This window comes from Onychomys torridus, chromosome 19 (genome assembly GCF_903995425.1).
Source record: "Onychomys torridus chromosome 19, mOncTor1.1, whole genome shotgun sequence".
Classification (NCBI taxonomy): Eukaryota; Metazoa; Chordata; class Mammalia; order Rodentia; family Cricetidae; genus Onychomys; species Onychomys torridus.
In genome coordinates, this window is record NC_050461.1 from 45,771,335 (window position 1) to 45,798,514 (window position 27,180).

At 48.3% G+C, this 27,180-nt stretch overlaps 1 protein-coding gene across 1 annotated transcript; it reads right to left on the reverse strand.

Moving 5' to 3' along the window:
* On the reverse strand, positions 1 to 25,819 carry Zc3h12d (zinc finger CCCH-type containing 12D). Its single transcript, XM_036168619.1, is given in 6 exon segments — positions 1 to 390; positions 392 to 738; positions 1,212 to 1,318; positions 3,838 to 4,072; positions 11,460 to 11,599; positions 25,518 to 25,819. Coding segments are annotated over 6 exon segments (1,521 nt in total).
* Between the last annotated feature and the right edge of the window lie 1,361 nt (positions 25,820 to 27,180).

A 27,180-nucleotide genomic window follows, 5' to 3' on the forward strand; every position in this document is an offset into this window, starting at 1 on the left:
TTAAGGGTCCCCCAATCGTGCACCAGTCCTTTGGGATCCCTGCTGGAGGGTGAGCAAAGCCAGGTCAGAGAGCGCAGGATCCGAGGCCATCCCACTGTTCTGTTGATCAGCTGAGAAGACACTGCAGAAGGCAGTGCGTGCTCCCCCACCATTGGCTGCTGGCTGTGCTGACCCCGAAGGTCCTCTAAAACCGTCCTTGCCCCAAGCAGACTCGAGCCAGCCTGGGTGACTCAGATAACGGTAGGAGCTGGGCAGGAGTGTCCACGGATCTTCCAGGGATCTGCGCTGGGGAGGCAAGTCACTGTGCATGTCCCTGGAACGGTGTCCGTCTGGCAGCTGGGCCTGCGGGCAGGTTGGGGACCCAAGATCGCCCGCGCGAGGGGTTGGCACAGGCCCAGGACGTGGGGCCACCTGTGGGCATCCAGTCGGGCTCACGCATCTGGGACGAGACGCAGCTGGCCGGGGTTTCGCTGAAGGTCAGCCGCGAGAAACTCCGGCCCAGGGTGGCCAGGGTCGCGGGCTGCGGCGCCGGTGGGAGACTGTGCGCGCCTGGTTCCCGGGGAAGCGGCCGGGGTGCTGCGGGGCTGCTCCGGATACTCGGTGGCCGCTGCTCCTCGGCGCCACCGCCGGGCCAGGCCCGCGTCTTGGCGCGGAGTTCGTCGGCCACAGGCAGCAGCGCGTGGTGCGGCCTCTCGGGGTGGTAGAATCTGCATTTGACCCCGTAGGTGCATCTCTTGCCTAGAAAGAGGGCAGAGTGGAGAGGGCGCGGGAAGAGACCTGGAGTGAGCAGAGGCTGCAATACCTGGCCCCATGCCCTTCCCCAGGCTGCTACTCTGCTGCCTTTGGCCCTGTCAAAGACCTCAGATCTGGAAGGTGACCCAGGCGGCAAGTGTTCTGGGATGGATGGGAGAGAGTGCCCAGAGCTCCATAACCGTCAAGGCCAGCAGAGTAAGCATCCATCAAGAAACCGCCTTTGAGCAGAGTCTGAGGCCAAACTCGGTCTAGTCACACTTGGCCTCCTCGGGCCGTCCCCCGTTCCTGTTCCCCCCTCCCCCACCACCACCTCTCCAGGGTCAGGTAGCTGGTTGAGGGCAGAGCTTCCTTGGGCAGGGACCCAGGTTGCTGACTGACAGGCTAACGCTTCCCACCATGCCCCTGTGCTGTCTGTACCAGTTCCAAGCCAGGACACACAATGCCTGTGTGCTACCCACCATAGGGACAGTGCTGCCAAGATGGCTCTGGGGGCCTTGGCTTCTTGCTTAGGAAGTTGCTCAAGGTTGGTCCACGGCGGCCCAGGGGGTCATCAGGAGGCATGAACCTGAAAAATAGCCATAGAGGGGCTACTTCAAAAATGAATGGGACTTACCACTGGTACCAATTTGGAGGCTCAGGAGAGGAGGCCTGAGGCCCCCAGAGAATACCAGATGGCATGGACTATGTACTATACATATCACAACCTCCCTTCACACCAGCCTCTCCCTGGGTGGTGCTGGCCAGTAGGTTCAGAACCACCTCACAGTGTATTCCACAAAGGCAGTCTGAAGCCTTGCACTGTCTCTGTTAGGCAGAATTGGACTCCACCACCCCCGGAATTTACATATTAACAACTTCCTAGGTGCCTTTTATGCAGGAAAAGAAAAACATATTTGCTGGAACTCCCCACCCCTTTCCCATCATCCCCTCGAAAGCCTAAGAAAGTCCACGGCATTAACAGACTGCTCCCAGGAGGCTTGGGGACTGTGTAAATGCCTTGGAGGCTTAGGTCTTGTGATGATGATTCATCTCAACTGTCAACTTGTGGAGAATAACCTGGGCATCTCTGTCGGGTTAAATGAGGTGGGAAGACGTACCCCTTATGGGCAGCACCATTCCCTAAGCTGGGACCCTAGACCGTATAAAAAGGGGACAAGGTGTGCTGAGCATACACATTCATCACTCTTTGCTTCTTGACTGCAGAAGCAACGTGGCCAGCTGCCTCGGGTTCTTGCCACTGTGACATGCTCACTATGATGGGCTGTCACCCAGAGCCATGAACCAACATACTCCCTTAAGTTGTTTTTATCAGGGTATTTTATCAAAGCAACAAACCAAGAAACCAAGACAGGCCCGCTTCCACCCACTTGCCTTACACCATGGCTCTCAGCTCTAGCATATGCAAAATGCAGGGTCAATATTGACAGTCTAAAACACCAGCAGGTATGCGGATGAAGAGACAGACCCCTGCATACAGCACCTCTGGCAGATTGAGCCCCACCCTTTGCAAACTCCGAGTGTGGAGGAACCTCTGGCCTTGGCCTCAGTTTCTGGGGTCACCCCGACTCTGCGGCACACATGGTCCTCTGATGCCAGCCTGCCTCCTGCCTGCTCCTCCTCCCCAGCACAGAACCTCAACAAAGAAGGGAATACGTGTTCCAAATGTCACTTCCACCTGAAATCCCACTTTTAGGGAAACTGAAACAGGGGGATCCCAAGTTCAAGCCCAGCCCAAGTAAGTTAGTGAGACCCTAACTCAAAATAAAATTGACAAACAGGGTTACCAATGTGCCTTTGATATATGCACAAGCATATGCACAAAGCCTTGGGTTCAGTACCACAAAAACAAAACGCTTCTGGGGAGGAAAAACAAAAAACCAATAAAAACAAACAAATGAAAAACCCTCCCATTTACTAAGATTGCCGTGTTTCCAATAAATCCTTTCCGTCCCAGGAACCCCTTGCAATCCATACAAAGTTCTAGAGGAGGGCTAAGTGGGGAGAAGGGTCATCTTTGCCCATCACTGTCATCCACAAGTTGAGTTGAGTCCCACCCTGCAGAGCTGAGTGATCCCTGCCCCAGTGTGGACTCCAGGGCTCAGCTCCAGCCACACAGCTAGCTGGCTTCTCCTCCGAGTTGGGACCTGACCAAGAATCTGAGGCGCCGCCCACTGCAGTTATTAAAAGTTCTCAGAGGCTTTACCTCGCCCTCTCTCGGGAGCAAGAGCTGTGCCAAGAGGGCCCTGGGGACATGCCCAGGGCACTGAGGCAGGAGCCCTCACTCACAGGCACTCAGGCCCTGCCTTCTGACCCTCCACCCCCTTAGCAGAGGGTCAGGCATCAGAGGGACTTGGCCAGGCCAGAGGCGGCCATGACCTGTGAGCCCTCAGGGAGGATTTCTGAAGTCTAGTTTACGGTCTTGCCAGATTCATCTAGACCAAAGCTGGACAGGGAAAGCCACCAGCGAATGAATCTGGAAATGACAGTGGGGCTTAGGGCAGGGCAGCTGCTGACGGCTCTGTCCTGGGACTCAGAAGGAAATACAGCAAAGTTTGAAATCTCTTCTCCATAATAACTTTTTTTAATTGTAATTTTTAAATTTATTTTTATCTTATGTGTATGAGTGTTTTGCCTCTCTCTCTCTCTCTCTCTCTCTCTCTCTCTCTCTCTCTCTCTCGTGTGTGTGTGTGTGTGTGTGTGTGTGTGTGTGTGTGTGTGTGTGTGCCACAAGTATGCCTGGTACCTATGGAATCCAGAAAAGGGCATCCAGTCCCCTAGAGCTGCAGTTATGGATGGCTGTGAGCCACCATGTCAGTGCTGGGAACCAAACCTGGGCAACAAGGAACCACTGAGCCATCTCTCCAGCCCCACCCTGAATGATAACTCTCTTATGGCTTTTCCTTGGACAGAAAACGAAGTTTGCAGCTTTGCAGGGAGTGGGTGCAATTGGCCGGGAGAACCAAAGGTCATGGGCAGAACCGCTTTTAGGGAAACCAGTCTCAGAAAGAGAGGAGATATGAGGGGCAGAGATTGACCCCTGGCCTGAAGGGGCCTGGCTAGGGTGAGCAGGCTTCCATCCCTTACCTGTCATTTACAAAGGAGAACATGAGCAGCCGTTGCTCGATGAACCATTTCCACTCTGGGTTCTCATTCTGCAGGTCCCGGTAGTTGTCGTTGGAGACGATGACGCCATCCTTCTCAAAGGCCACCTTCACAATGTAGCGGTCATCGTAACAGACCACTCGCTTGCCGTTGACCTTGCGGGATGGGGTGTACACCAGCACCGCCTGCCGCTCCAGCTCCTCCAGCACGTGAGGCTCTGAGGCCACAGGCAGAGACTTGAGTCAGGGCTCCAGAGAAGGGCCCGCCTCCCAACCCAGGAACCCCTCCTAACCCATCTGCCTCCAAACCAGCCTCCAGTAAGACCTGGGCAGGTTCGAAGGGGCTGTTTATTACTGATGAGGCAGTTTCTTACTGCAAAGTGTAGACTGGCCTCAACTTCACCATCATAACACTCCCCCACCCCCCCCCCCCCCCCCCCCCCCCCGCCGCCGCCGCTTCTGCCTCCGGAGTGTTGGGATTTATCAGCTGTGCCGCCAAGGCTGTTTATCTCTTTAATGCCTACGAGCTCAGCCTTGGGAGGTAGACGCAGAAGGAACAGGAGTGCAAGGAGCCCCTGACTCAAACAACACAAAGCCGCAAAAGTACATAGTACACCTTAGGTACTTGCAATAAAAAGCGCCGTGAACTTTGAGAATGAGGTGCATCATGCGTGGAAAGTCCCTGCTGCCCATCCCAGTCCAAAAGCCTCACTTCCCCTTAAGATAACCTGTTATAAAACAGCGCTGACCGTCCCCCGCTGGCTTTTATTTTCACAGGTACACATGCGAGGATCATTTTCAGTGTGGCTCTGTCTCAGACTTTACCCAATGAACAGTCCTACCCATATTCACATACTGGATTCTTTGTTCAGTTACCATATGGCGACATGGTCCAGCCATGCCCACGTGTTTGCTACTATCACCAAGTGAGTCTCTGGCAGGGACATCCAGGGAACCCCCTGGGGTAGATTGATCTCTAAAATAGTTTTTGGCCTGCCAGGCATAGCATGGTCCCTTCCAGGGTTTTATTTTGCATTTATTTCTGGTTACTGGTGGACTTGAGAATCTTTGCCTACTTTTACTGCCCATTTACAATTTTCTTCTGTAACAAGCTTATTTATGAAATAGCTTATCTTTCTATGGGTTCTTGTCCTTGCTCCGTTAATTTGGAGATGAACCCCTTCAGCAGTAAAATGTAAAGTATAGGGATGTGACTGGGGTGTCCGAGTGCCTCCCTCTTATGCATGAAGCCTGGGGTTCAACCCCATCACCATATAAAATGGGCCAGGGTGGCTTGTGCCTGTCCGTCACCCCCACACTCAGCAATGGAAGCAGAAGCTGGCAGGTCAGACGTTCAAGAAGGTAGAGCCTGGTGCCGTCTAGATCTCTCTCTCTCTCTCTCTCTCTCTCTCTCTCTCTCTCTCTGTCTGTGTGTGTGTGTGTGTGTGTGTGTGTGTGTGTGTGTGTGTGTGTGTTTGTGGCACTACTGTCTGCTTCTGAGCCCAAGTTTTCAATGTGCCTGATTTTATTCATTTTTCTGCACAGGACTGCCCCCTTTGTGGTGTATTTTAAAATCCCTAGCCAAGTATGTTGGCACACATGGCACTTGGGAGACTGGGGCAGGAGAATCACCACAGCCTTAGGCTATAAAGTGAGTTCCTGGACAGCTAGGGCTACATAGCAAGATGCTGTCATAAAGAAATGAATGAATATATAGGGGTCAGAGGACAACTTTTGAATTGGTTCTTTCCTTCTATCCTGTGGGTCCTGGGGCTCCAGCTCAGGACAGGAATCCTATAGAGACAATGGTAGCAATACCAAAGGGTACACATTCACATTGGAAGTGGCATGAGGGCAGCCAGACACCAGAGGTTGACAGGTTTTAGGAAGACAGAAATCAAAGGAAACCATGTTGACTCTAAAGTGTGGAGGGAGCCACAGCCCAGCAAACACCTATGAGGCTGAGCAGAGGTGGGAACAGTTTTCCCTGGGTGCAGCCAAATGCTCCAGGCAGAGGCAAAGAGCTAGCAGTGGGATTGGGCCTGTCCTCATCTCCCATCCCTGTCTCTATGAAAAAGAGAAAAACTCGGCTGGCAAGGAGGGTGGCCTCGATGTGCTGTTCTCTGGGAATAAAGCCCCCACCCCCACCCCACCCCCGTGCCCTCCCATTGGAGTGTGTGGTAGGCCCAGGGGCCTTGCTTCATGTCTGATTCAAGAAGGAGATGTGGAAAGGAAAACTGAGTGAATGCCCAAGGTCATCCTTGGAAAAATCCTGGTTCTAAGAGAAAACCATGGCGCGTACTTAGGCGTTTGTCTAATCAAATTGGCTCAGGTGAGAGGTTCAGTGGATAAAGACACTTGCAGCCAAGCCTAACAATTCATGTAGTGTGAGTGTGTGCATGTGAACACACACACACACACACACACACACACACACACACACACACTAATAAATAAATGTAAACATAAAATAAATAAATGTGCCTTTTTAACCAAGCTTCCCTATGAGCAATAAAGACTAACAGACTTTAGGAAAGAAAACAAAAGCAAGGGAGACTAAAATGAGAAAAGAGAGCTAATCTTAGAAAAAATAATAGGACTAAGGAAAAACAAATAGAAATGGGGAGAACTTTTTAAAACATACACATTAACATAGAAATATCCTAGAAGACACAGCATCCAAAAGAATAGCAGCTTACTTAAAAAACAAATAGGCAGAAAGAGAAGGGGACAAGAAGCAACTGGTAACCACAAAGGTCATTTAAAACAAACTAAAGGTCTGGACAGGTGGCTCAGTGGGTGGAGTACTTGTCTAGCACGCCAGAAGCCTGGGCTTGATCAGCAGCACTACATAAACCAAGCCTGATGTTGCACATCTGTAATCCCAGCACTGTGGTACAGAAGGATAGGAAGTTCAGAGTCTCTCTCTCTCTCTCTCTCTCTCTCTCTCTCTCTCTCTCTCTCTCTCTCACACACACACACAGAGAGAGAGAGAGAGAGAGAGAGAGAGAGAGAGAGAGAGAGAGAGAGATACAGAGACAGAGAGAGACGGAGAAACAAGAGTGTGGGGATAGATACCTTTGGTTAAAATAAGAAAGGAAAAGTCAAGCAAAGCTTCCAAATGACCACGAAGTAACCACCATCCCGTTGTTGACTCGGCTGGGTTGATACCACAGATTAAAGCTGGATATCAACAACAGAAACAGCAGAAAGTATACAAGCTCATGGAAACTGAACAACTCACCACTGTGAAAATTGGGTCAAGACAGAAACTGGATGAAAACACAACAGACCCGAACCTATGGGACACAAGGGAAGTCCTAAGAGACAAGTTCATAGACTAAGTTCCTACATTAAAAAACAAACAAGCTGGGAGGTGATGGCGCACGCCTTTAGTCCCAGGACTCAGGAGGCAGAGCCAGGCAGATCTCTATAAGTTTGAGGCCAGCTTGGTCTACAGAGCAAGATCCAGGGCAGGCACCAAAACTACACAGGGAAACTCCGTCTTGGGGGAAAAAAAAAAAAAAAAACTACCAAAAAACCTGGAGATACCTCATATTAGTAACTTAGTGGCACACTGAAAAGCTCTAGAACAACCAGAAAAAAATACACAAAAAAAGCAAATGGCAAGAAATAAACTCTGGACTGAAATCAATGAAAATGAAAACAATCAAACAAAAGCAATACAAAGAATTAATGAAATGGAGGGTCGTTCTTTGAGAAAACCAACAATATTGACAAACTCTTAGCCAAACTAACTAAAAAATGCAGAGAGAAGATCCAAATTGATGAAAGTAGAGAGGAAAATGGAGGCATTACAACAGACACAAAGGAAATTCAGAGAATCATAAGGATATACTTTAAAAGTCTGTACTCTACCAAACTAGAAAACCTAAAAGAAATGGATGAATTTCTTGATCTACATTGCCTATCAAAGTTAAATCAAGATCCAATAAGCAATTTAAACACACTATAAACCTAGTGAAATAAAAACAGTATTTTAAAGTCTGCCAACTTAAAAAGGCCCAGGGCCAGATAGATACAGCACAGAATTCTACTAGGCCTTCAAAGAATAATTAACACTAATACTCCTCAAATTATTCTGCAAAATAGAAACAGAATAATCATCGACTGTTTTTATGAGAGAAACTCAAAGCACTTCCATGAAAATCAGGACTAAGACAAGGATTCCACTTTCTCCATACCTATTCAATATAGTACTTGAAGTCTTAGCTAGAGCAATAAGACACCAGAAGGAAGATCAAGGGGATACACATAGGAAAAAAAGAAATTAAAGTATTTTTATTTTGTTAAAAAAAAAAAATGACCCTAAAAGTTCCACCAAGAAACTTCTACAGCTGATAAACACCTTCAGCACAGTAGCAGGTTACAAAATTAGCACACAAAAATCATTAGTCTTCCTGTATACAAATGACACAGATAAAGAAACCAGGAAAACAATACCTTTTACAATGCCCTCAAAAATCTTGGGGTAACTAACCAAACAAGTAAAAAAAAATACGTATACTAAAAACTTTAAGACATTTAAGAGAGAAATTAAAGAAAACAGAAAGATCTTATGTTTATGGATCAGTAGGATTAATACTGTAAAAATGGTCATCCTGACAAAAGCAATCTGTAGATTAAATACAATCCCCATCAAAATCTCAAGACAATTCTTCACAGATAGTTTTGGAAACACAAAAATCCCAGGTAGCTAAAATCCTGAATAATAAGAACTTCTAGAGACATCATCATCCCCAATCTCAAATTATACTACAGAGCTATAGTGATAAAAAAAAAAAAAAAAAAAAAAAGAACAGCAACACCATGGTGTTGTCATAAAAAGGGATACATTGATCAATGGAATTGATTTAAAGACCCAGGTAAGTCCATACATGGATGGACACCTGATCTTTGACAAAGAAGCCAGAAATACACACTGGATAAAAGGCAACATCTTCAACAAATGGTGCTGGTCAAACTGGATGGCTGCTTGTAGAAGAACCCAAATAGATCCATACGTACTACCCTGCATACAGCTCAACTCCAAGTGGATCAAGGACCTCAGCATAAGGGCAGATATTCAGTATCTTATGGAAGAAAAAGTGGGGAGTAGCCTTGAATTCATCAGCATAGGAAAAGACTTTCTGAAGAGACCACCATTAGCACAGGCACTAAGACCAACAATTAATAAATGGGACCTCATGAAACTGAGGAGCTTCTGCACAGAAAAGGACACTGTCATTTAGACAAAGGGACAGCATACAGAATAGAAAAGATCTTTACTAAATACACATTCAGTGGAGAGCTAGCATCTAAAATATATTAAGAACTAATGAAACTGAACATCAAGAAAACAAGCCAGTATAAAATGGGGTATAGAACTAAACAGAGGGTTCTCAGAAGATGAAACTCAAACTGCTGAGAAACACTTGAAGAAATGTTCGAACATCCTTAGTCATCTGGGAAATACAAATCAAAATCACTTTCAGATTTCATCTTACGCTGTCCAGAATGGCCAAGATCAGCAAAACAAATGACAGCTCATGGTGGTCAGGATGTTACTCATCCATTGCCGGTGGAAGTGAAAACTTGCCCAGCCAGTGTGAAAGCCAATGTGGCAGCTCTTGAGGGTAACAGGAATAGATCTACCTCAAGAGCCAGGTATACCAATCTTGGGCATATACCCAAAGGACTCTCCATCCTCCTATGGAGGCATCTGTTCATCCATGTTCATCACTGCGCTGTTTATAACAGCCAGGAATTGTAAACAGCCCAGATCTTCATCAACTGATTGATGCAGCTTCCTCATGCTGTGACCCTTTAATACGGTTCCTCACACTGTGGTGACCTCTAACCATAAAATTATTCCGTTGCTACTTCATAACTGCAACTTTGCTACTGTTATTAATTGTATTGTAAATATCTGATATGTAGGATATCTGATATGTGACCCCTCTGAAAGGGTCTCCTGACCCCCCTCCCCCAAAGAGGTAGCAACCCACAGTTTGAGAACCACTGAATGGATGAATGGATAAAGAAAACATGGTACATTTACACAATAAGATATTATGCATCTGTTAGTAAAAATGAAATTATGAAATCTGCAGGTAAATGGGTGGAGCTTGAAAAAAAATCATCCTGAGTGAGGCAACCCAGACCCAGAAAGACAAACACTGTATGTTTTCTCTTACATGCGGATGTTAGTTTTTAAGCTTTCAGTATGTGTGCTAGAATCCGATAACCACCAAGGTTAGGTATCTAGCAAGAGACTAGCAAGGAGAAGAATATCTATAAAGGGAGAGGAAGTAGAACATATTGCTATGGAGAGACAAAAGGAACCCAGGAGAATTAAATATGGAGCAGGATGGTAGAGAAGGGTAAAGGAGAGGGAATGTGGAGAGGAGCAGCTAACACTAAAGGCCATTTGAAAAACTGTAGGAAAACCTACTGCTGAGAAGCTCCCTAAAATATATACACATATGAAAGGAATCTAAATGGAGTGACCAAATAATAGAAGAGGCAATGCCCTAACTAGACATCTTACGCCACTAAGTAAAACCCCCAGTACCAGGAATTTTTATTTTGTTTTTATTTCATTGAGTCACTGACCAAAGGGCTCCATGGGAACCCCTAAACATCAGAGGCTATCACCAAGGCTATTTATTGATTACTCTCTATAATTTGATGATAAGGCCCTATTGCTGAAGATACTTCTTATTTACACCATCAAACATGAGAAGTCAAGCTAGCACCCAACTAGAAGCTCCTCCTCTACTGACTACCAATCATGATACTAGAAGGTATTCTTTTTGTTGTTGTTGTTTTGTTTTGTTTTGTTTTTTGAGACAGGATTTCTCAGTGTAGCTTTGGAGCCTGTCCTGACTCTCACTCTGTAGATGAGGCTGGCCTCGAACTCACAGAGATCTGTGTGCTTCTGCCTCCTGAGTGCTGCGGTTAAAGGTGTGTGCCACCACCACCTGGCCCTAGCAGGTACTCTTAATATCACCCAGCTACAAGCCTTGCAACTTGCAACAGTGACCTGCTTGCAAAATGCATGGACACAACAGTGGTACAATTGTTATAGAAGTAACCAACAATTGTTATTAGAAGTAACCAACAATTAACCAATAATTAATAATCAAGGCCCACTCTGTGAGACACTGCTAAAGTGGAAAAGAACCTTCAACTAGGTAGGTCATGGGCCTGGGGAAAAACCTATTGCTATTATTCTGCCAAAGGGACATAGCAGAAAAATAACTCCTAATGATATGCTGCTGTACTCATAGATCAGCTCAACCCGTACAAGAGAATCTTCTTCTTGTAGTAGAAGGAAATTAACATAGAGACCTTGAACCATACAAAGTGCAGGAAGTTAGAGACTTCCCAGCACTCAGTCCTAAGTGGGACATCTTTATCAAACTACCCCCCTCGAGGCTCAGGGATCTAGGCAGAAGAAGCCGAAAGATCCTAAGAGGAAAACTGCGTCCTCCAGACACAGCTGAGCGATGCACACATGAACTCACAGAGACTGTGGCAGTCCTAAACAGGCAGCTGATTACCATGGTGGATGACATCACCACAGAATGGGGTGGGGCATACCTCTGATAGGGGTATCAGATCTTGATGGCTCTTTCCTCCAAGATGGGACAAAAACCTTGATGTAGGTGTGTCCTCTGTCCCTGAACCAGTCCACAGCCAGACGAATTCCCCGGCAAGAGAAGGCTTCCTTATTTCCATGGCTACAACGGAAGACAAAGAAGTCTGAGGAAAAACGAAAAGGGGCTTTCTCTGGAAGCATTCTGGGTCACAGCCTCAGACTGAGAGGGAACTGGGCAAAGAGAATCTTAAACATTGTCCATTCTTCCCGTAGACCACAGCTGCAGGCAGCTTTCAATAAGAATGCAGAGGTACTCAGGCTCCCCTGGGTGGCAGGGAGGGTGCATATTCCAAAAGATAATTGACCTGCCCACTCTTTAGCTGAAGTTAGTAGAAGCCAACACCAAAGACAAAAAAAGAACCATGAACTAGACAATATCAGACATATGCAGAATTGCTCACCCTCTGAGAAATTATTGTACTGGCTCTACCACGGCCCCCAAGTCCACGCAAGGAACCAGCGCTCCACAAACCCCACAAAAGACATCACTGTTGCAGAAAAGGGGCTGTGTGAGACCTTGCTGCATCTTTCAGGCCTCTTAAAAATCATCATCCTCGTCAGGCACCAGAGTATACATCTTTAATCCCAGCACTTAGGAGGCAGAGGAAAGTGGATCTCTATGAGTTCTGGGTCAGCCTGGACTACATAATGACTTCCAGGGATCCATAGTGAAGCCCTGTCTCAAGGAAAAAAGTAATCATCTTCCTTAAGCAGGGAATGATGGCACATTCCTTTAATCCTTGTATCTTGGAGGTAGAAACAGGAAGATCAAAAGTCTAAGGCCATTCTTGGCTATACACACTGAGGCTACACAAGACCTTGGCATGGAATAAAATGTGGGGGATCATCTTCCCTCATCTTGGAGGGATGAGAGATGTAGAAGGGTTTTAGCTTTGAAGTAGATATAAGAATAAGTCGGACACCCGTGTGTGGCTCACAAGGCTTCTCTGGCCCGCAGAGGACAGTGAGTTGGTCGCGAGGCGTGAGATAAGAAGCTATACGGGAATCATTAAACAAGAGTGGTCAGGCCTGAGCTGCTGCTGCTGGATGAATAAGAACAGGAAGTGAATTGGGGGGCATTTAGAAGGTATCTGAACTCGGTTTCTGGATGTGGAAGTAACTGAGAAGGTATCGAGTACTTCTGGGTTCCTTGTATAAATGCACGGTGGGCCATGCACTGACCGGGGAACTCTGGAAGGGCTCTGATTGGAGAGAAAAAGCCATTCATAAGTTTGGCTTTGGATACAGAGTGACTTGGAGAAAGTTTTGTGACTGTTCAGTGGACATGTTAAGTAAATAGCAAGAGTTCAGAGGAGATCTGAGTGGTACAGGTTGTAGGTCACCCCAATTAAGCAAGAGTTGAAACCACACAGTGTGGACAAAATTATTGGACTGCCATAGAGGAAGTTAGAGGCCTTAAGCTTGGCCTGGAATGAGTCTGGGATGCAGCCACTTGTTTTAGCCAGGGGTAGAGGATGTCTTACAAAAGAAGAAGAAAAGATCTCTCCAAGGGACAAGAAGAAAAACAGCCAGATGTGCTGCTGTCTGGAAGCCAGGGAAAGAGGCAGCTGAGTACCCTCTGGGGGACCGGTGAACCTAGGCTTCACTTGGACTTGGTCAATCAGGTCACTGGTGCTGGAGAAAGAGACAAGTGTGAACCTAGGCTTCACTTGGACTTGGTCAATCAGGTCACTGGTGCTGGAGAAAGAGACAAGTGGCCGGATCTGGAGCACTGAGAAAGCGAAATCAACAGGCTGAGCCACCAGTGTGACAGAACCTGACCTCCAGCTTAGATCGTTTTTTCTGCTCCCACTCCTCAACCTGTTTTTCCTCCAGCTGTTTACTCCACCATGCACCTTTCTAAACGGGTGTTTGCAGCAGCTCTTCCTGTCCTGCCACCAAACTCCCTCCTCCTCCTCCCCTTCCTCCCCCCCTCCTCCTATTCCTCCTCTGCCTCCTCATCCTTCTCCTCCTCCTCCTCCTTCTCCTCCTCCTCCTCCTCCTCCTCCTCATCCTTCTCCTCCTCCTCCTCCTCCTCCTCCTCCTCCTCCTCCTCCTCTGCCTCCTCCTCCTCCTCCCCCCCCCTCCTCCTCTGCCTCTGCCTCCTCCTCTTTCTCCGGCTCTCTGCTAAATCCTTGCTTCCCCAGGAAAGCATCCCTTGATGGATTAGACTCCATCACACAGATGCTTCCTAGCATTTAAGAACCTTCACCCAGCCAGACACGGTGATGCACACTTGTAATCTCAGCACTCAGGAGGCTGAGGCAGAAGACTTGCCTGGAGTTGGGAGGCTAGCCTGGCTGCTTACCTAGCAAGTCCTTGTCAAAGCAGAAAACAAAATACAACACACACACCCAGGAAACTGCATCACCACCACCACAACAACAACAACAACCACACACACACACACACACACACACACACACACACACACACACACACGAACCCAGGAGACTCTGCATGACCACCAAGATCCCAAGGACTAACTATGGCCCCTGATTATTGGTGAAGGCTTAGTAAAAATCCTGCAGAGTAGATCGGTAATGGAGAAGATACCAGCCTCGACCTCCTCACCAGCGGAAAGAGAAACAACACAGGCCAAAAGGATCTGCCTGGAAAGACCTACAGCCCTATTCTCTGGGGACCGAAGGAACAGCAACGTGAGCACAAGTCACAGAATAAGTACAGGGGACACAGAGACCAGGACAGGTTCTCTCCCCCCTTCCTGACCCCAAGGGAAAACAAACAAACAAACACGTAAGGTGGGACTATGTATAAACAAGTGCGGTGCTGGAGGAGGCCAGAGACATCGATCCATCTAGAGGGGGAGTTGACAGACGCCTGTGAGCTGCCTGACTTGGGAACTGAACTAGGGTCCTCTGAAAGACTCTGAACTCTGAACTCCAGCCCTGAGACAAGTTCCCAGAAGCCTGGCCAGAAATAACCAGCTCACACCCAGGTAAAGACCATACTGAGTTCCCCTAACGGCACTGTCTCTGTTGTGTGACTTGGGATTGGGACAGACACAGGCTAAGAACGGGGAGTTCCGGGAAGCAAGTAATCTGTAGAACCTGGAGTGGGTATGAACTGTCTCTGGGAGTTCCTTCTGCTGTGGTCGCCATGAGGATCCTGACTTGGCTGCCTCCTCAGAGGCTGCGCTGGGAGGCTTGAGCAAACAAAGAGCAGAGGAGATAGCAGCCGGATGCAGTGGGAAGGGAGAGGAAGCGAAACATGCGTCCCTTCCACCCTACCACACACACAGGTTGAGAGGAGGAGGGAGAGAGGTAGGGGATCGATCTCAGGGTCATTCCTGGCCCCTCCTCCTTCTTCTGAGAAGTCCTGGGAGGAGCAGGGTACAGATGGCCCAGCACATCTGAGCAGGCTGCACATCCTCGGAATAGTTCTGGCTCAGCAGGCTGCCTGGTTTGAAAGTGGCCCATAGCGGAGCTAAAAACAGTTTTCCGGACCTCTTACAGGCCCGAGGCACGGTAGTTGTCCCAGACCCAGGGACAGAACAACAGGTCCCTGCTGGAGGAGACTATTTTAAGCCCGCATGGGTGCCAAATAAGCCAAATGACACTCCTGCCACAAGTCTTAGAAACTCCTTTCCTAAAAAGCACTGGGCCTCATTTGGTCCCACAGTCATCAGCAAGGCCTCCCGGGCAGCACAGGCCACCTCTAAAGTGAGAACATTATCCAGAATCAAGAGCCTCTGCCCTAGGGAAAGTTGTCTAATAAACACCAGACCGGCCCCTTTGGTGACGACAGTGACTGAAAGATGTGACGACCTCTTGGGATGACCTTGCAATCTGGAGCTGAAACAGGGGACCCCACCTTGACCAAGGACTGCCTAATTTTTCATATCTCTTCCTCCTTGCTCCAATTCCTCCTTAATTTAAAGTCAAAGCTCATCTCAGTTCCCTGAACTTGGGGACGCTGGACCCCTTTATCTGTTCCTTTTCTCAGTGCACATTAATTAAGTCTCTGGTCTCCTTCATTAGCATGTTGGGGCGGTGGCAGGGCTTAGCTGTTGGGCTGCTGAAGCCCCAGATCTTGCCCCAGTTCGCCAGGACTCTCTTGTAGCAGAGGACCGTGAGAGCCGAGACCTCCTGTCCCAGCTATCACACAGGGTCTCAATGTCCCCAGTGGCTACTGTAGGGAAAGGAGTCAGGCCAGGGATGGAAGCGCAGAGCCTGAATCAGCCTCGCCTCCCTCAAGGCTAGACTGGGAGGGAACCTGACCGTAAGGTACAGGTCAGCCCATCCTATTTCAAAACTGAGGGAACACAGGAGGACTGTGAAGGACGGACACCCCTCCTCCACCTCCCCTCCCTCCGGTTCACACGACTCCCGTCCAAAGCTGCCCAGCCCCAGTCAGTTACTGACTTGCTCTGTCTCCTGGGACCCCTCATGCTGTCTAAATCACTCTAAAACCAGGCAGCATGCGTGTCTCTGTTGAACTGGTGGGCAGACCTAAAGGCGGGTGCAAAAGGCAATCCTCTTTTGCAACCCGGAACTCTCTAGTCAGAATGAGTTTTGATGTGCTGTAGAAGGAGAATGGTAGTCGGATGGCTTGTAGTAACAACAGTAGTGGTTATAATTGGTTCTGAAAATAGTCGACCATTAAAAAGAAATAAGCCAGCCTTCCCCCTCTGATCTTTTGATGGGGGCGGGGCACTGTTGTGTGATATTTTGTTTGTGTTCTGACAAATAAAGCCTGCCTGGAGCTCAGAGGGCAGAACTAGCCACTAGCTAACCAGAGAGGCCAAGGGGTGGTGGGACACACCTTTAATCCCAGCACTTGGGAGGCTCATGCCTTTGATCCTAGCACTTGGGAGGCTCATGCCTTTGAGCTCAGCACAATCGGGAGGTGGAGACAGGAATATGAGGCAGGGAGACAGGATCTCAGCCCTCTTTTGGATGGAGGATTCGTAGAGGTAAGAAGTCTTTAGTGACTGCTGCTCTGTTTCTGTGACCCTTCAGCTTTCACCCCAATATCTGACTCCTGGTTTTTATTGTTAAGACTAATTAGGATCATGCTTCAGAGGCATTCAGTGGGAGGGAAAAGGAGGGGAATTGAGCCCCAGTAGGGTTCCAGTCAGGAGATGACACTCATCCTGGGTCCCTTTCCAGGAGAAACTTATCCACCTGGGCATTTGTCCCTGTCTTTGCACCAACTTACAAACTCCTACTACAACAAGACTGTGCTGAGGGCTAAGAAACCCACTAGACATGCTGCTGTAGTCCTGGTACTCAGGTTAAACAGAATGGTAAGCTTGAGGCTAGCCTTGCCTAATTGTGAGTTTCAGGCCAGCCTAGACTACAAAGATCTTTTCTCAAAAGATTCAAAGCACGGGGCCTAAGGACGTAACTCAGTTGGCACAGTGTTTGCCCAGCAGGCCCAAGCCCTGGCAATCAGACAAGTTAGGCATGGTGGTGCATGCCTGTAGTTTCAGCATCCAGGAAGTAGAGGCAGGCAAATCAGATCAAGGTCCTCTTTGGCTACATGGTGAGTTTGGGGACAGCCTGGTCAATGTAAGACCCTATCTTAAAATAACAAGAAGAAAAGAAAAAGGACACCTTCTGGATTTGGGGTCCCTTTTTAGGAGAATGGGGACTGTTAGAGAGGCTTAAAGCTCATAGAGAGTTCTGTTTTCCAGGTTATATGGCTCATTTTATGATTACATTACTCCTTTGAGGAAATGGCTTTCACCCCATTTTACCCTCATGAAAGCTAAAGCAAAGAAACATGCCCAGCTCTCTAATCTGATGGTAACTCTACAGGCCTAACTGCCACTACAAACTCTTCCTTCCTTTCCCCAAAATCTCTGAGGCCCAGAGAACAAGCCTTGTGCTGGGAGAGTCCTCCCACTTGGAGGACCTTCCATGGAGAGATTGACAGGCCCTGGGAACCAGCTGCCATGAGGCCATTGGAAGGGAAAGGAGGCCTAGAAGATTTGAATTTGGGGAGGGTAGAAAAGGGAAGTGGTTGGCGTCAGAAACAAATTTTGCCTACATGACAACTGTACCTATAGCAGCCAGTTAAGAGGACTGTCATTTGCACAAACTAGACAACATACTTGTTCACACACTGCATTCTGACTAGTGTCCAAGAAGTCTGTAGAAGTCAGGGTCTCACAGGATGACCCATGAGGTACAAGGTTATGGTCATGGGGTGGAATGAACAAAGATGTCTCCGGGCTCTGAGATGGAAGGGCTGTGCTATTTCTGCCCAGTTTCTTATTGGACACTCTAATGCTGGTGCTCCAAATCTGCCCAGTGAGAGATCTAACTCAGTCCAGGTCATGGAAGGAAAGAGGTGTATAGGGGTCGTTCTGGTTGATGCCTTTCTTTCTTTCTTTCTTTCTTTCTTTCTTTCTTTCTTTCTTTCTTTCTTTCTTTCTTTCTCCTCCTCCTCCTCCTCCTCCTCCTCCTCCTCCTCTTCCTTCTTCTAGTTATTTTTCTCCCTTCCTTTCTTTCTTTTTCTTTTTGGTTTTTTTTAAGATAGGGTTTCTCTGTGTAACAGTCCTGGCTGTCCTGGAACTCACTTTGTAGACCAGGCTGGCATTGAACTCAAAGAGATCCACCTGCCTCCACCTCCCAAGTGCTGGTATTAAAGGCATGTGCCACCACTGCCTGGCCTACCCCCTTCTTATGAGGTAGAAATGGGTGCAGATTTGGGTAGGAGCCCAAGACCCCAGCTCAGAAGTAAAATGGCACCTGATCCCAGTCATAGTGGTTAACATCTATGATCCTAGTATTCAAGAGGCTGAGGCAGGAGCGTGAAGTTCAGGGCCAGTTTAGGCTACATAGCAAGACTTTGTCTTCAAACAAAAGAAAGCAGCCTGGTGTGGTGGCTGTTTTGGAAAGAGAGGGAAGAAGGTCAAAGGTTGGCTGAGGGTACAGTTCATTGGTAGAGTGCTAGCCTACAGTGCACTAAGTGTTGGGTGCCATCCCCAGCACCACATAAAACCAAGCACAGTGGTGTCCATCTGTAATCCCAGAACTCCAGCAGTGGAGGCAGGGGAACCAGAAGGTCAGGGCCATCCTCTGCTACATAGAAAGGTCAAAGCCAGCCTTGGCTACATGGAACTGTGTCTATACAAATAAATAAAGTGCATTGCTGGACATTTACCTTGAGGCCAGGTGTCTAGAGAACAGTTACACAACTAACAGACTTACAGTGTGTTCCCTTTCCCTTCTCCTTTATATGAACACACACACACACTCGCATGTATGAGTGTGTGCCCCTCGAAGGGACTGTAATGGAAAGGACTCTCTGGCCTGTGAGTCTACCATAGCCACCATTCCAGGTGCACATGATGCATGAGGAACCTCAGCATCGATGGTAGCAGGAAGTGTCCTGGTACTGGCCCTGTAAATCTCTGGTGAAGGGAATAGGGACCTGGTACATCCTGTCTGTAGCTGGCACGCTACATAGAGGGCTGTACTCCACATGGGAGGGCTTTGACACCAGGACAAAGGCCTGTGAGGACATGGTTGCCTGGCCTGCAGTCATTTCATAGGCCATATGCAGGGAGAGGTGGGAACTGCAGCAATGGGAACTAGCAGTGATGATGGAGAGCCGCAGGGATGGGAAGGTGGTGATGGAGAGATGAAGGGATGGGAAGGTTCATGATGGAGAGCTGCAGAGATGGGAAGGTGGTGATGGGTGGCTTTGGAAAGGGCACAAAGCCCAGAGCTGGTGTTTTCTTGCTCTGTGACCTCAGATGAGTCACTGAGTCTATGAGCCTCCAAAGAAGAGAAGTCCCCTTATGAGGAGAATGACCTCATGTCTCTCTAGAATTGGCAAAATAAGTGCTTTGAATCTTAGCATGTCAGAGACTTTTTTTTAAAAAAAGTCTTTTGAAGTTACCTAGCCAAACTTCTTAATTGTGTAAATAGGCTTCAGAAAAATAATAAGGTGTGGGACTTGTGGAGGTGCCTCAGTTGGTCAAGTTGAAAAGCTGGACATGCACTTTGTCAACTCATGTGGTCACTACAGTTAATTCATATGAGTGGAACAGAAAATGATGTTTAGCCCTTGGGTCCTCTGTGGTATTAGCTACCTTCAAAGGGTTCAACAGCCACATGTAGCTGTGGTGATACATTGTGTACCCTAAAAACAATTTTGCCTGAAGACCAGAGAGACAAAGGAACAAGCCACTGCATGTCTCACCTCTAGGACTCCTCAGCCTGAAAAGCCTTTAGTTCCTGTCTCCTCATGCTTTATATACCTTTCTCTGCCCAGCCATCACTTTCTTCTTAGTGCTGGGATTAAAGGCATGTGACTCCCAAGTGCTAGGATTAAAGGTGTGTGCCACCACTGCCTGGCTCTGCTTCTCTCCTAGACTGAGTCATTCTTACATTGTCCAGGGTGGCTTTGAACTCACAGAGATCCAGACAGATCTCTGCCTTCCCAGTGCTAATATTAAAGGTGTATACACCACGACTACCTGGCTTCTATGTTTAATCCAGTGTCTAGTTCTATTATCTGATCTTCAGGCAAATTTTATTAGGGTACACAATATATCACCACATATAGCAAATAGCTTCTATAGCAGTAATACAACCCCAGAACTTTCTGCCCTCTCAATTGTCTTGGACAGCCTTGAACAAGTGGTCAGAACATGGACTTTCAGGCAAAGATACACTGGGTCCTCTGCCTCTGGCCTTCTGTTTTCCTGTGTGGACATGAGACCTGTGGAGAGACTGTGGAATACACGTAGACCTGGCTTCCTAGGGTCTGGGACAGTGCTCATCCACTTTACAGCTTAGGGTTCTCATTTATTTGACTTGCTCCTTCCTGAATGACAAAGTAAGCTGCCAGTCTGCTTAGAGGGACCCATAGACCTCCTGGTCCTGGAAACCTCAGGGAATGGAAGGCTTTTTAAGCTTGTGATGGGGTAGCTCCACACATCCGGTTCCCTTCTGTGTAGATGAGTCGTGATCAGAATGTGTTCCATAAATCTCAAAGCCCAGTGTGTCCTGAACAAACACATCCCTTGCTCATAAAAAGCCTTTAATCCAGGACCCAGTCCAGTCCATCTGGGGTCAACCGTCACCAATAGCTTTGGCTTAAACAGCCTGAAGGGCTCAGAAGAGAAAGCCACAGAAGCTTCTACACAGAGTGGCACATAGCGCTGGAAGCTGGGTCTAACTTGACCAAGTGCTGACCTCAGAACCTATCAAGTCCCTTCCTCAGCAGCTGGAAGATTCAGATACAGGGACAGATGGCCTTCCTCAGACATTCTGTATGGACACAGGGCAGGTGGCTTGGTGTGTTATCTCTGACTTCTCATTGTATGTTAGTGGTCCCTAACGCTTTGTGGATCACAGATCCTTTAGTTATTTATTAAAAATCTTCTCTGCAGAGAAACAATCGTATTGCACAAATATGCCATACTGCATATCATCTCGAGCCATTGATGACTTTGAAAGGAAATGGGCCCCAGACCCAGTCATGTAGGAGAAAGTAAGAGAATAGGCTCTCACTTAGGACATCCAAAACGGAACTCAGCTCTGTGGACAAGTGGAATTGAACCCAAAAGCTCAGACTTCTGCCCTCCAGAAACAAAAGCACCTGAAGACATGCTGTTTTAAGCCAGCAAATGACAACAGGTATTCGCCGGTGGGGGACTTCTGGAATGTAACTTCCCAATGATTGAGGGGTGGGTGGGGATGAGAGGGCTCTGGCAGGCCTGAGCATGGCAAACATTGTGGACAGGTTTTGCCCTTTTACCTTTTTCCTCCCCCTTGCTAAATAAATAAATAAATAAATAAATAAATAAATAAATAAATATAAAAAATAAAAACACTTGCCTAAAGCTAGCCCCAAGGTCTGTCTATTCCCTTCCACTGACTCATTCAAGAGACAAAACACCAAGGTCCAACCATCAAACTTCACTGTTTGGCTAATATGTCCAGTTAGGATTACCAGCTCACCCTAGCCCAGACTCTACCCCTTCTCCCCTCAAAAGCTCCCTCCCACAGAAGCACCTGGGTTGCTCACTTGCTCACTTGCCACACCGTGCAGCCTCCTCAAACCCCGGTTGTTGTCTATCCAGGGCAATACATCTCCATTGTCATCTGGGTCTGTCCTGTACTGATTCTGGGGGCTGACCTCCCTTTCAGGGGGAGCAAGCATAGCTGTCAAAAGTCAAGCTGTTGATCCCCGTAAGCAAAGGCATGGGCCACAAGCTCCTCGGGGTAGAGGGATAGCCAGCCAAGGAAGATGTCCCTGTCAACAGGAGCTACACGTCTGGCATGTTAGGGGGAAAAGACACATGTCCCACCCAGGCTTTAAGTCCCCCCATACCCAGGACCAGATAGCAGCCTCACTTCCCAAAGCCATCTGGGATCATATAAGCCTCAGAGAAGAAGAATCTCCTCAAAGCATCTTTCTGGTGTTATTAAAATTCTGTGCTCAGTAGGTAATGAGACACTATTTTGAATTCCTATAAAGGGGAACTCTCTGTGGCAAACTTTTCATGGCCGAGCATCTATCTAGCCCTGGGGACACAGGTCTTGTCCAAACTCCCACTGCAAAGGTAAAATAGAGGAACAGAGAGAATGTATGCACACATCTTCCATATTCTTAGAACTTGCTTTTGAATTAAGATCCACAGTCGAAGGACCGTTATATAATTTGTGCTTTTCCTTGGGATCCAAGGGGCAAAGGTGTGTGTGTGTGTGTGTGTGTGTGTGTGTGTGTGTGTGTGTGTGTCACACGGAGGTATTTTGTTGACAGAAAGTATATGGAAACACTTAGACTGCGATACATCCTTTGCAGTAAGTCTGTGTAATGATTTCCATTTGTAACCCACACAGATTGAGCGTGGAAAGACAAAATTGGTCACAGCTGGAGGTCTGGGGGTGGCAGTGGTAGCACTGAAGGGATTGACCCAGGACACTTCATAGTTATGTGCAAATAGAGGATGTGGTTTCAGCTTGACTCCCAGGCTGCACAGAGTCCCATCCAAAGAAAGCCCTCTACCCTGAGGACCTACCATCATTCTTAACAGTGTTCTCTGCCCCCCAAAGAGAAAACGCCACCCTGAAGTAGTCTGTTTGTCCTATAACCATTCTACTGGCTGCACCCCAACTCAGGGAACGCGTACCGTCTTGGGGCTGACGTGAGAGCATTGAATTGTGCAGTGACAACTTACATTCAAACCTTCTCTCAATTACTGCCCAGTGAGCTTTGTCCAGATCATGCAGAGGCCAGGTACCTCTTCCCCCTGCACTTTCTATGGCTGTTGGAGCATATTGGACTCATTTTTTGTTTTGTTTTGTTTTGTTTTGTTTTATTTTGTTTTTCGAGACAGGGTTTCTCTGTGTAGCTTTGCGCCTTTCCTGGAACTCACTTGGTAGCCCAGGCTGGCCTCGAACTCACAGAGATCCACCTGGCTCTGCCTCCCGAGTGCTGGCATTAAAGGCGTGCACCACCACTGCCTGGCTTGGACTCATTTTTTTTTCCCCAGAGCTGAGGACCGAACCCAGGGCCTTGTGCTTGCTAGGCAAGCGCTCTACCACTGAGCTAAATCCCCAACCTCTTGGGCTCATTTTTTTAACTGTGTACAGTTATTGATTGGTGGGGTCATATGTGAGAAGGTCAGAGGACAGTTAACATGAATCCCCATCTCTTTCCACTGTGTGAGTGCCAGGGAGGGAACTCGGGTCATCAGATTGTCCACAAGTGCCTTTACCACCTGAGCCGGCTCACTGGGCAATGGATCCTTCCAGACCCCTGTCCTGGCTAGTTTACTGCTTGATACAAGTTAGAGTTACCTGGCAAGAGGGACGTGTAATTGAGAAAATGCCTCCATAAGACTGGCCTAGAAGCAAGCTTGTGGGGCATTTTCTTAGCTAGAGATTGGTGTGGAGGGTCCAGACCATCGTGGGTAGTGCCACCCCTGGGCAGGTGGTCCCGGGGTGTGTGAAGAAGCAGGCTGAGGACTCCATGAGGAGCAGGCCAGTAAATAGCATTTTTCCTTGGCCTCTGTTTCAGTTTCTGTTTCCAGGTTCCTGGCCTGAGTTTCAACCTTGGCTTCTCGTAATGATGGACTGTCACCTGGAAGCCGACTAAACCCTTTCCTCCCCAAGTTACTTTGGGTTATGGTGTTCCATCACAGCAATAGGCACACCCGGAGACTGTCCCTTTTAACGTCAGAGAGCAAGATGTCGTAGTTTCCCATCTGCTGCCAAAAGAGGGCGTAGGTGAGACACTGAGAGCGAATGCACCACAGCTTAAGTCCCAGGGAGAGGCGAGGGGCTCCATCATCTCTCGGTACTATCTCTGTGGGCACACCTAGCAGGTAGAAAACGAAGCAGATGGCCTTTGGACACGCCATGCTGGACGCGTGGGGACAGCCCTGAGGCTGGGCCACACTGGGCTGGACCATTCCAAACTTCTGTTCTACAATGCCAAATTCAAAGTGAACTCAGATCCCCGCGGGGGAGCTTCGGATGCCTGTTGACACATTTGGGGCCGCTGATAACTGCTTTTCGGAATTCCTACTCAGCTTTTTAAAAGGGAAGTACAAGTATTTATAGCTGTGAGTGAACAATTTCCTATGGCTCTGCCCTCTGCCCGGCTGTAACTCGGCCAAGTTTGCGCAATGCCCTCTTTACCCAGCCCTAAGCGTGGCAGCTTGGGAGACTGTGCCACAGTGGAGCTTTGCCAAGTCAGGCACAATGACCGCACGCACGCGCCATCGGGCTGGAATCCCCAAGCACACAGAGAAGCCAGGTTACAAAGACTCTATCAGCAAGCAGCTCAAGGCGGGAGGGGAGAGGCTCCAGATCCCCCTTTCAGTCTGAATGGGAACTGCAGCCCCCAGCAGAGAGCTTTGAAGGCAACCCAAGCACTTCTTGCATTCTGGTTCTCAAGCCCTAAGGGAGACTGTGGAGACCTACTGGCCTGCTCTGCGCAGAGAGGAACCGAGTACTCTCGGCTTCCCAGAATAGCACAGCTGGCTGGGGACGGACTCCAGAGGAGCCATATCAGTCAACGCCTAACTAAGCCTGAGCTCCTGCCCATCACTGGCTCCCTTCCCTCTGAAGAAGGCTGCTGCTCCTGTGATCCTGGTCATTGCACCGACTTGCTGAATACACTACAGCGGGCACTTTTTGTAGCTCAGATTATTACAGCTCCCCTCTAGGGAGGGTTGGTTCTATGTCACAGATCCGGAAAGTGAAGCACCTTACATAGATTTGAACAGGGATTCAAAGCCTGATCTAAAATACGTGAATAAACACAAAGACAGACACAAACAAACAAACAAACAAAGCAAAGCAAAGAGCCCAACAAATTCAAGTTAGAACTACTATTTGATCCATCTACACCTCTTCCCGTACATACTCAGAAGAATCTAAATCAGGCATCCCCGTGATGCTTTCACAGCCATGTTTACTGAAACCCTATTCACAATATTTGGGTTATAGAATCAGTCTAGATACCCACCGCCAGATAAATGGATACTAAAAAGAAATGAAGTATGCACACACAACGGAGCATACGTTATTAAAAACAAAAAACAAAACAAAACAAAAAAACCTGAGGATTGTGTCAATTTCAGGAAAACGGATGGAACTTGAGATTCATCTTCTTAAGCAGTATAAAAGCCAGACTCAGAAAGTCAAAGATGGCATATATATGGAATTGAGATTTATGTATGTGTATTCATTTACAAGGCCGGGAAATAGAAGGCGGGCTATTTGTTAAGGAGGAAGGGGGACCAGTGGGAGGAGACGAGGAGAGACAGAAGCGGGTGATGAGAAAGTGACCTATGGGCAAAGCGTGTAATGTACATGGATGACTGTGTCATCAGGAAACCTATTATTTTGTGTAATAGTTTTAAAAACAAAACAAAACTCATCCATTGTGCCTAAAACTCTTTGAACCAAACCACGGAGAGGAAAACCGTCCCCTGGACTCCTGAGATCAAGGTCTCTGGCCCCAGAACCCAGCAATAGCATGAAGGAAAGCAAGGACACTACCTCATGGCCACATTGCTGCCGTCGATCACTATGGGCCGCAGGTAACCGGCTGGATCTCCGCCAGCTTCTTCCAGGCCCTGCTGGGCAGAGTCCCGGACTCCGCAGCATCCCCGGGGCGTCAGCACTACCCCAGTGCTGTTGGCTGGCTCGTCCTGGGCCCTTGGGCGGCTACCAGTCTGGATCAGCTCCTGTAGCACATCATTGACCAATGCACTGTCACCCAGTTTGCCCAGCACCCTGACCACGTCGTCCTGGCTGTAACCCAGTTTCTGGAAAAACTCCATCTTGCTCCGACGCTCCATAGCGTGCCAGCTGTTGCCTGGCACAGCTCCTACTCTGGGCTTCCTCCTGGCAGAGCTGCACAGGCATGAGCTTAAAAAAAAAAAAAAAAAAAAGCAGTAGTCAGGTGTTTGCTGAGCAGCCTGGCAGCAGGGCCACTGGGCGAGGAGGGCACGCTGCGTGTGCGCCTCCCTCCTGGTGTTATCTATCAGGAAATCACGCCTAGCCTGGTCCCCTTGGGGATTTTCGGTTGCTTGGTGTGGCCGGCAAGCCACAGATGCAATCACGCCTCTTTTACTAAGGTGTTCTCCGAGGCCTTTGCTCCTATGTGCCCGTGCAGGGAACACTAGCCAGGGCCCTGGGGTGGCAGAGGGGGAGTAGGGCACCAAGCCAAAGAAGCCTTTTGAGAAACTCTGTTAGGAGCGAGCTGGCGTCCACTCAAATGTCTGTGCGGAACTGCTTAGCACCAGTACCTCAGGGTGTCGCTGTATTTAGGAGACATGGCCTTTCGAATCAGGTCCTTGGGGGCACACCTTCACTGGGCAACAGCTGCTCTATAAGGAGAGGTGAGGCACTTTAAACCAGACACACACAGTTAACCTTAAGAGAGTGAAGGGGACTGCTTGGGAAGGAACTAACGTCGTTGACACTTGGATCCCGAACTTGCAGCCTCAAAACCCAGTGACTTTCAATGTGTCAGCCTTCATCTGTCAAGACTGTTGTTGCTGCAGTCCCAGCAGGCAGTGCAGGCTGCCGGCTCACCCGGGGGAGAACACTCACAGAAGAGAGCCTCTCCCGGAAAGGCAAGGCTACCCAGGAATTCAGTTCTGCAATCTGCCTCACTTTCCATTCAGATCATTGAACCTTGAAAGGAAAAGATCCTGACTCAAATTAGGCTCTTCCTGTGCGGTCCCCCAGCATGGTCTCCCTCTGGGGGGGGAGGGGGTTCAGGAAGGGACTAGAAGTTGTTTTCCAAAAGGGAAAATGGGAACATTCAGGACACCCTGGGTCTCTGCACTACTCACAAAAAAATCTTGACAGCCTTGGAAAATGTCTTAAAATGTAGAAATAAACTTGAAGCCATAATTAGTGTGAAAGATTCAAACAATGCAGAAGTAGAAGGAAGGTGTAACACACAGCACACACACACACACACACACACACACACACACACACACACACACGTGCGCGCGCGCCTCTTATGCTGACCCTGTGTCTGCATTTCTCCGGGGCTCTCTCTGTACACCTACTTGCATATTAATGGAGGATTGTTTCTGGCTTATTTTTGCATACACGATGCCATGCTGTACGTATTGCTAGTCATCAGCTCGTTTTCCTCCTTTAAAACACATCTCAGGCATCTTTTCCAGTCAGTTTCTGGGAT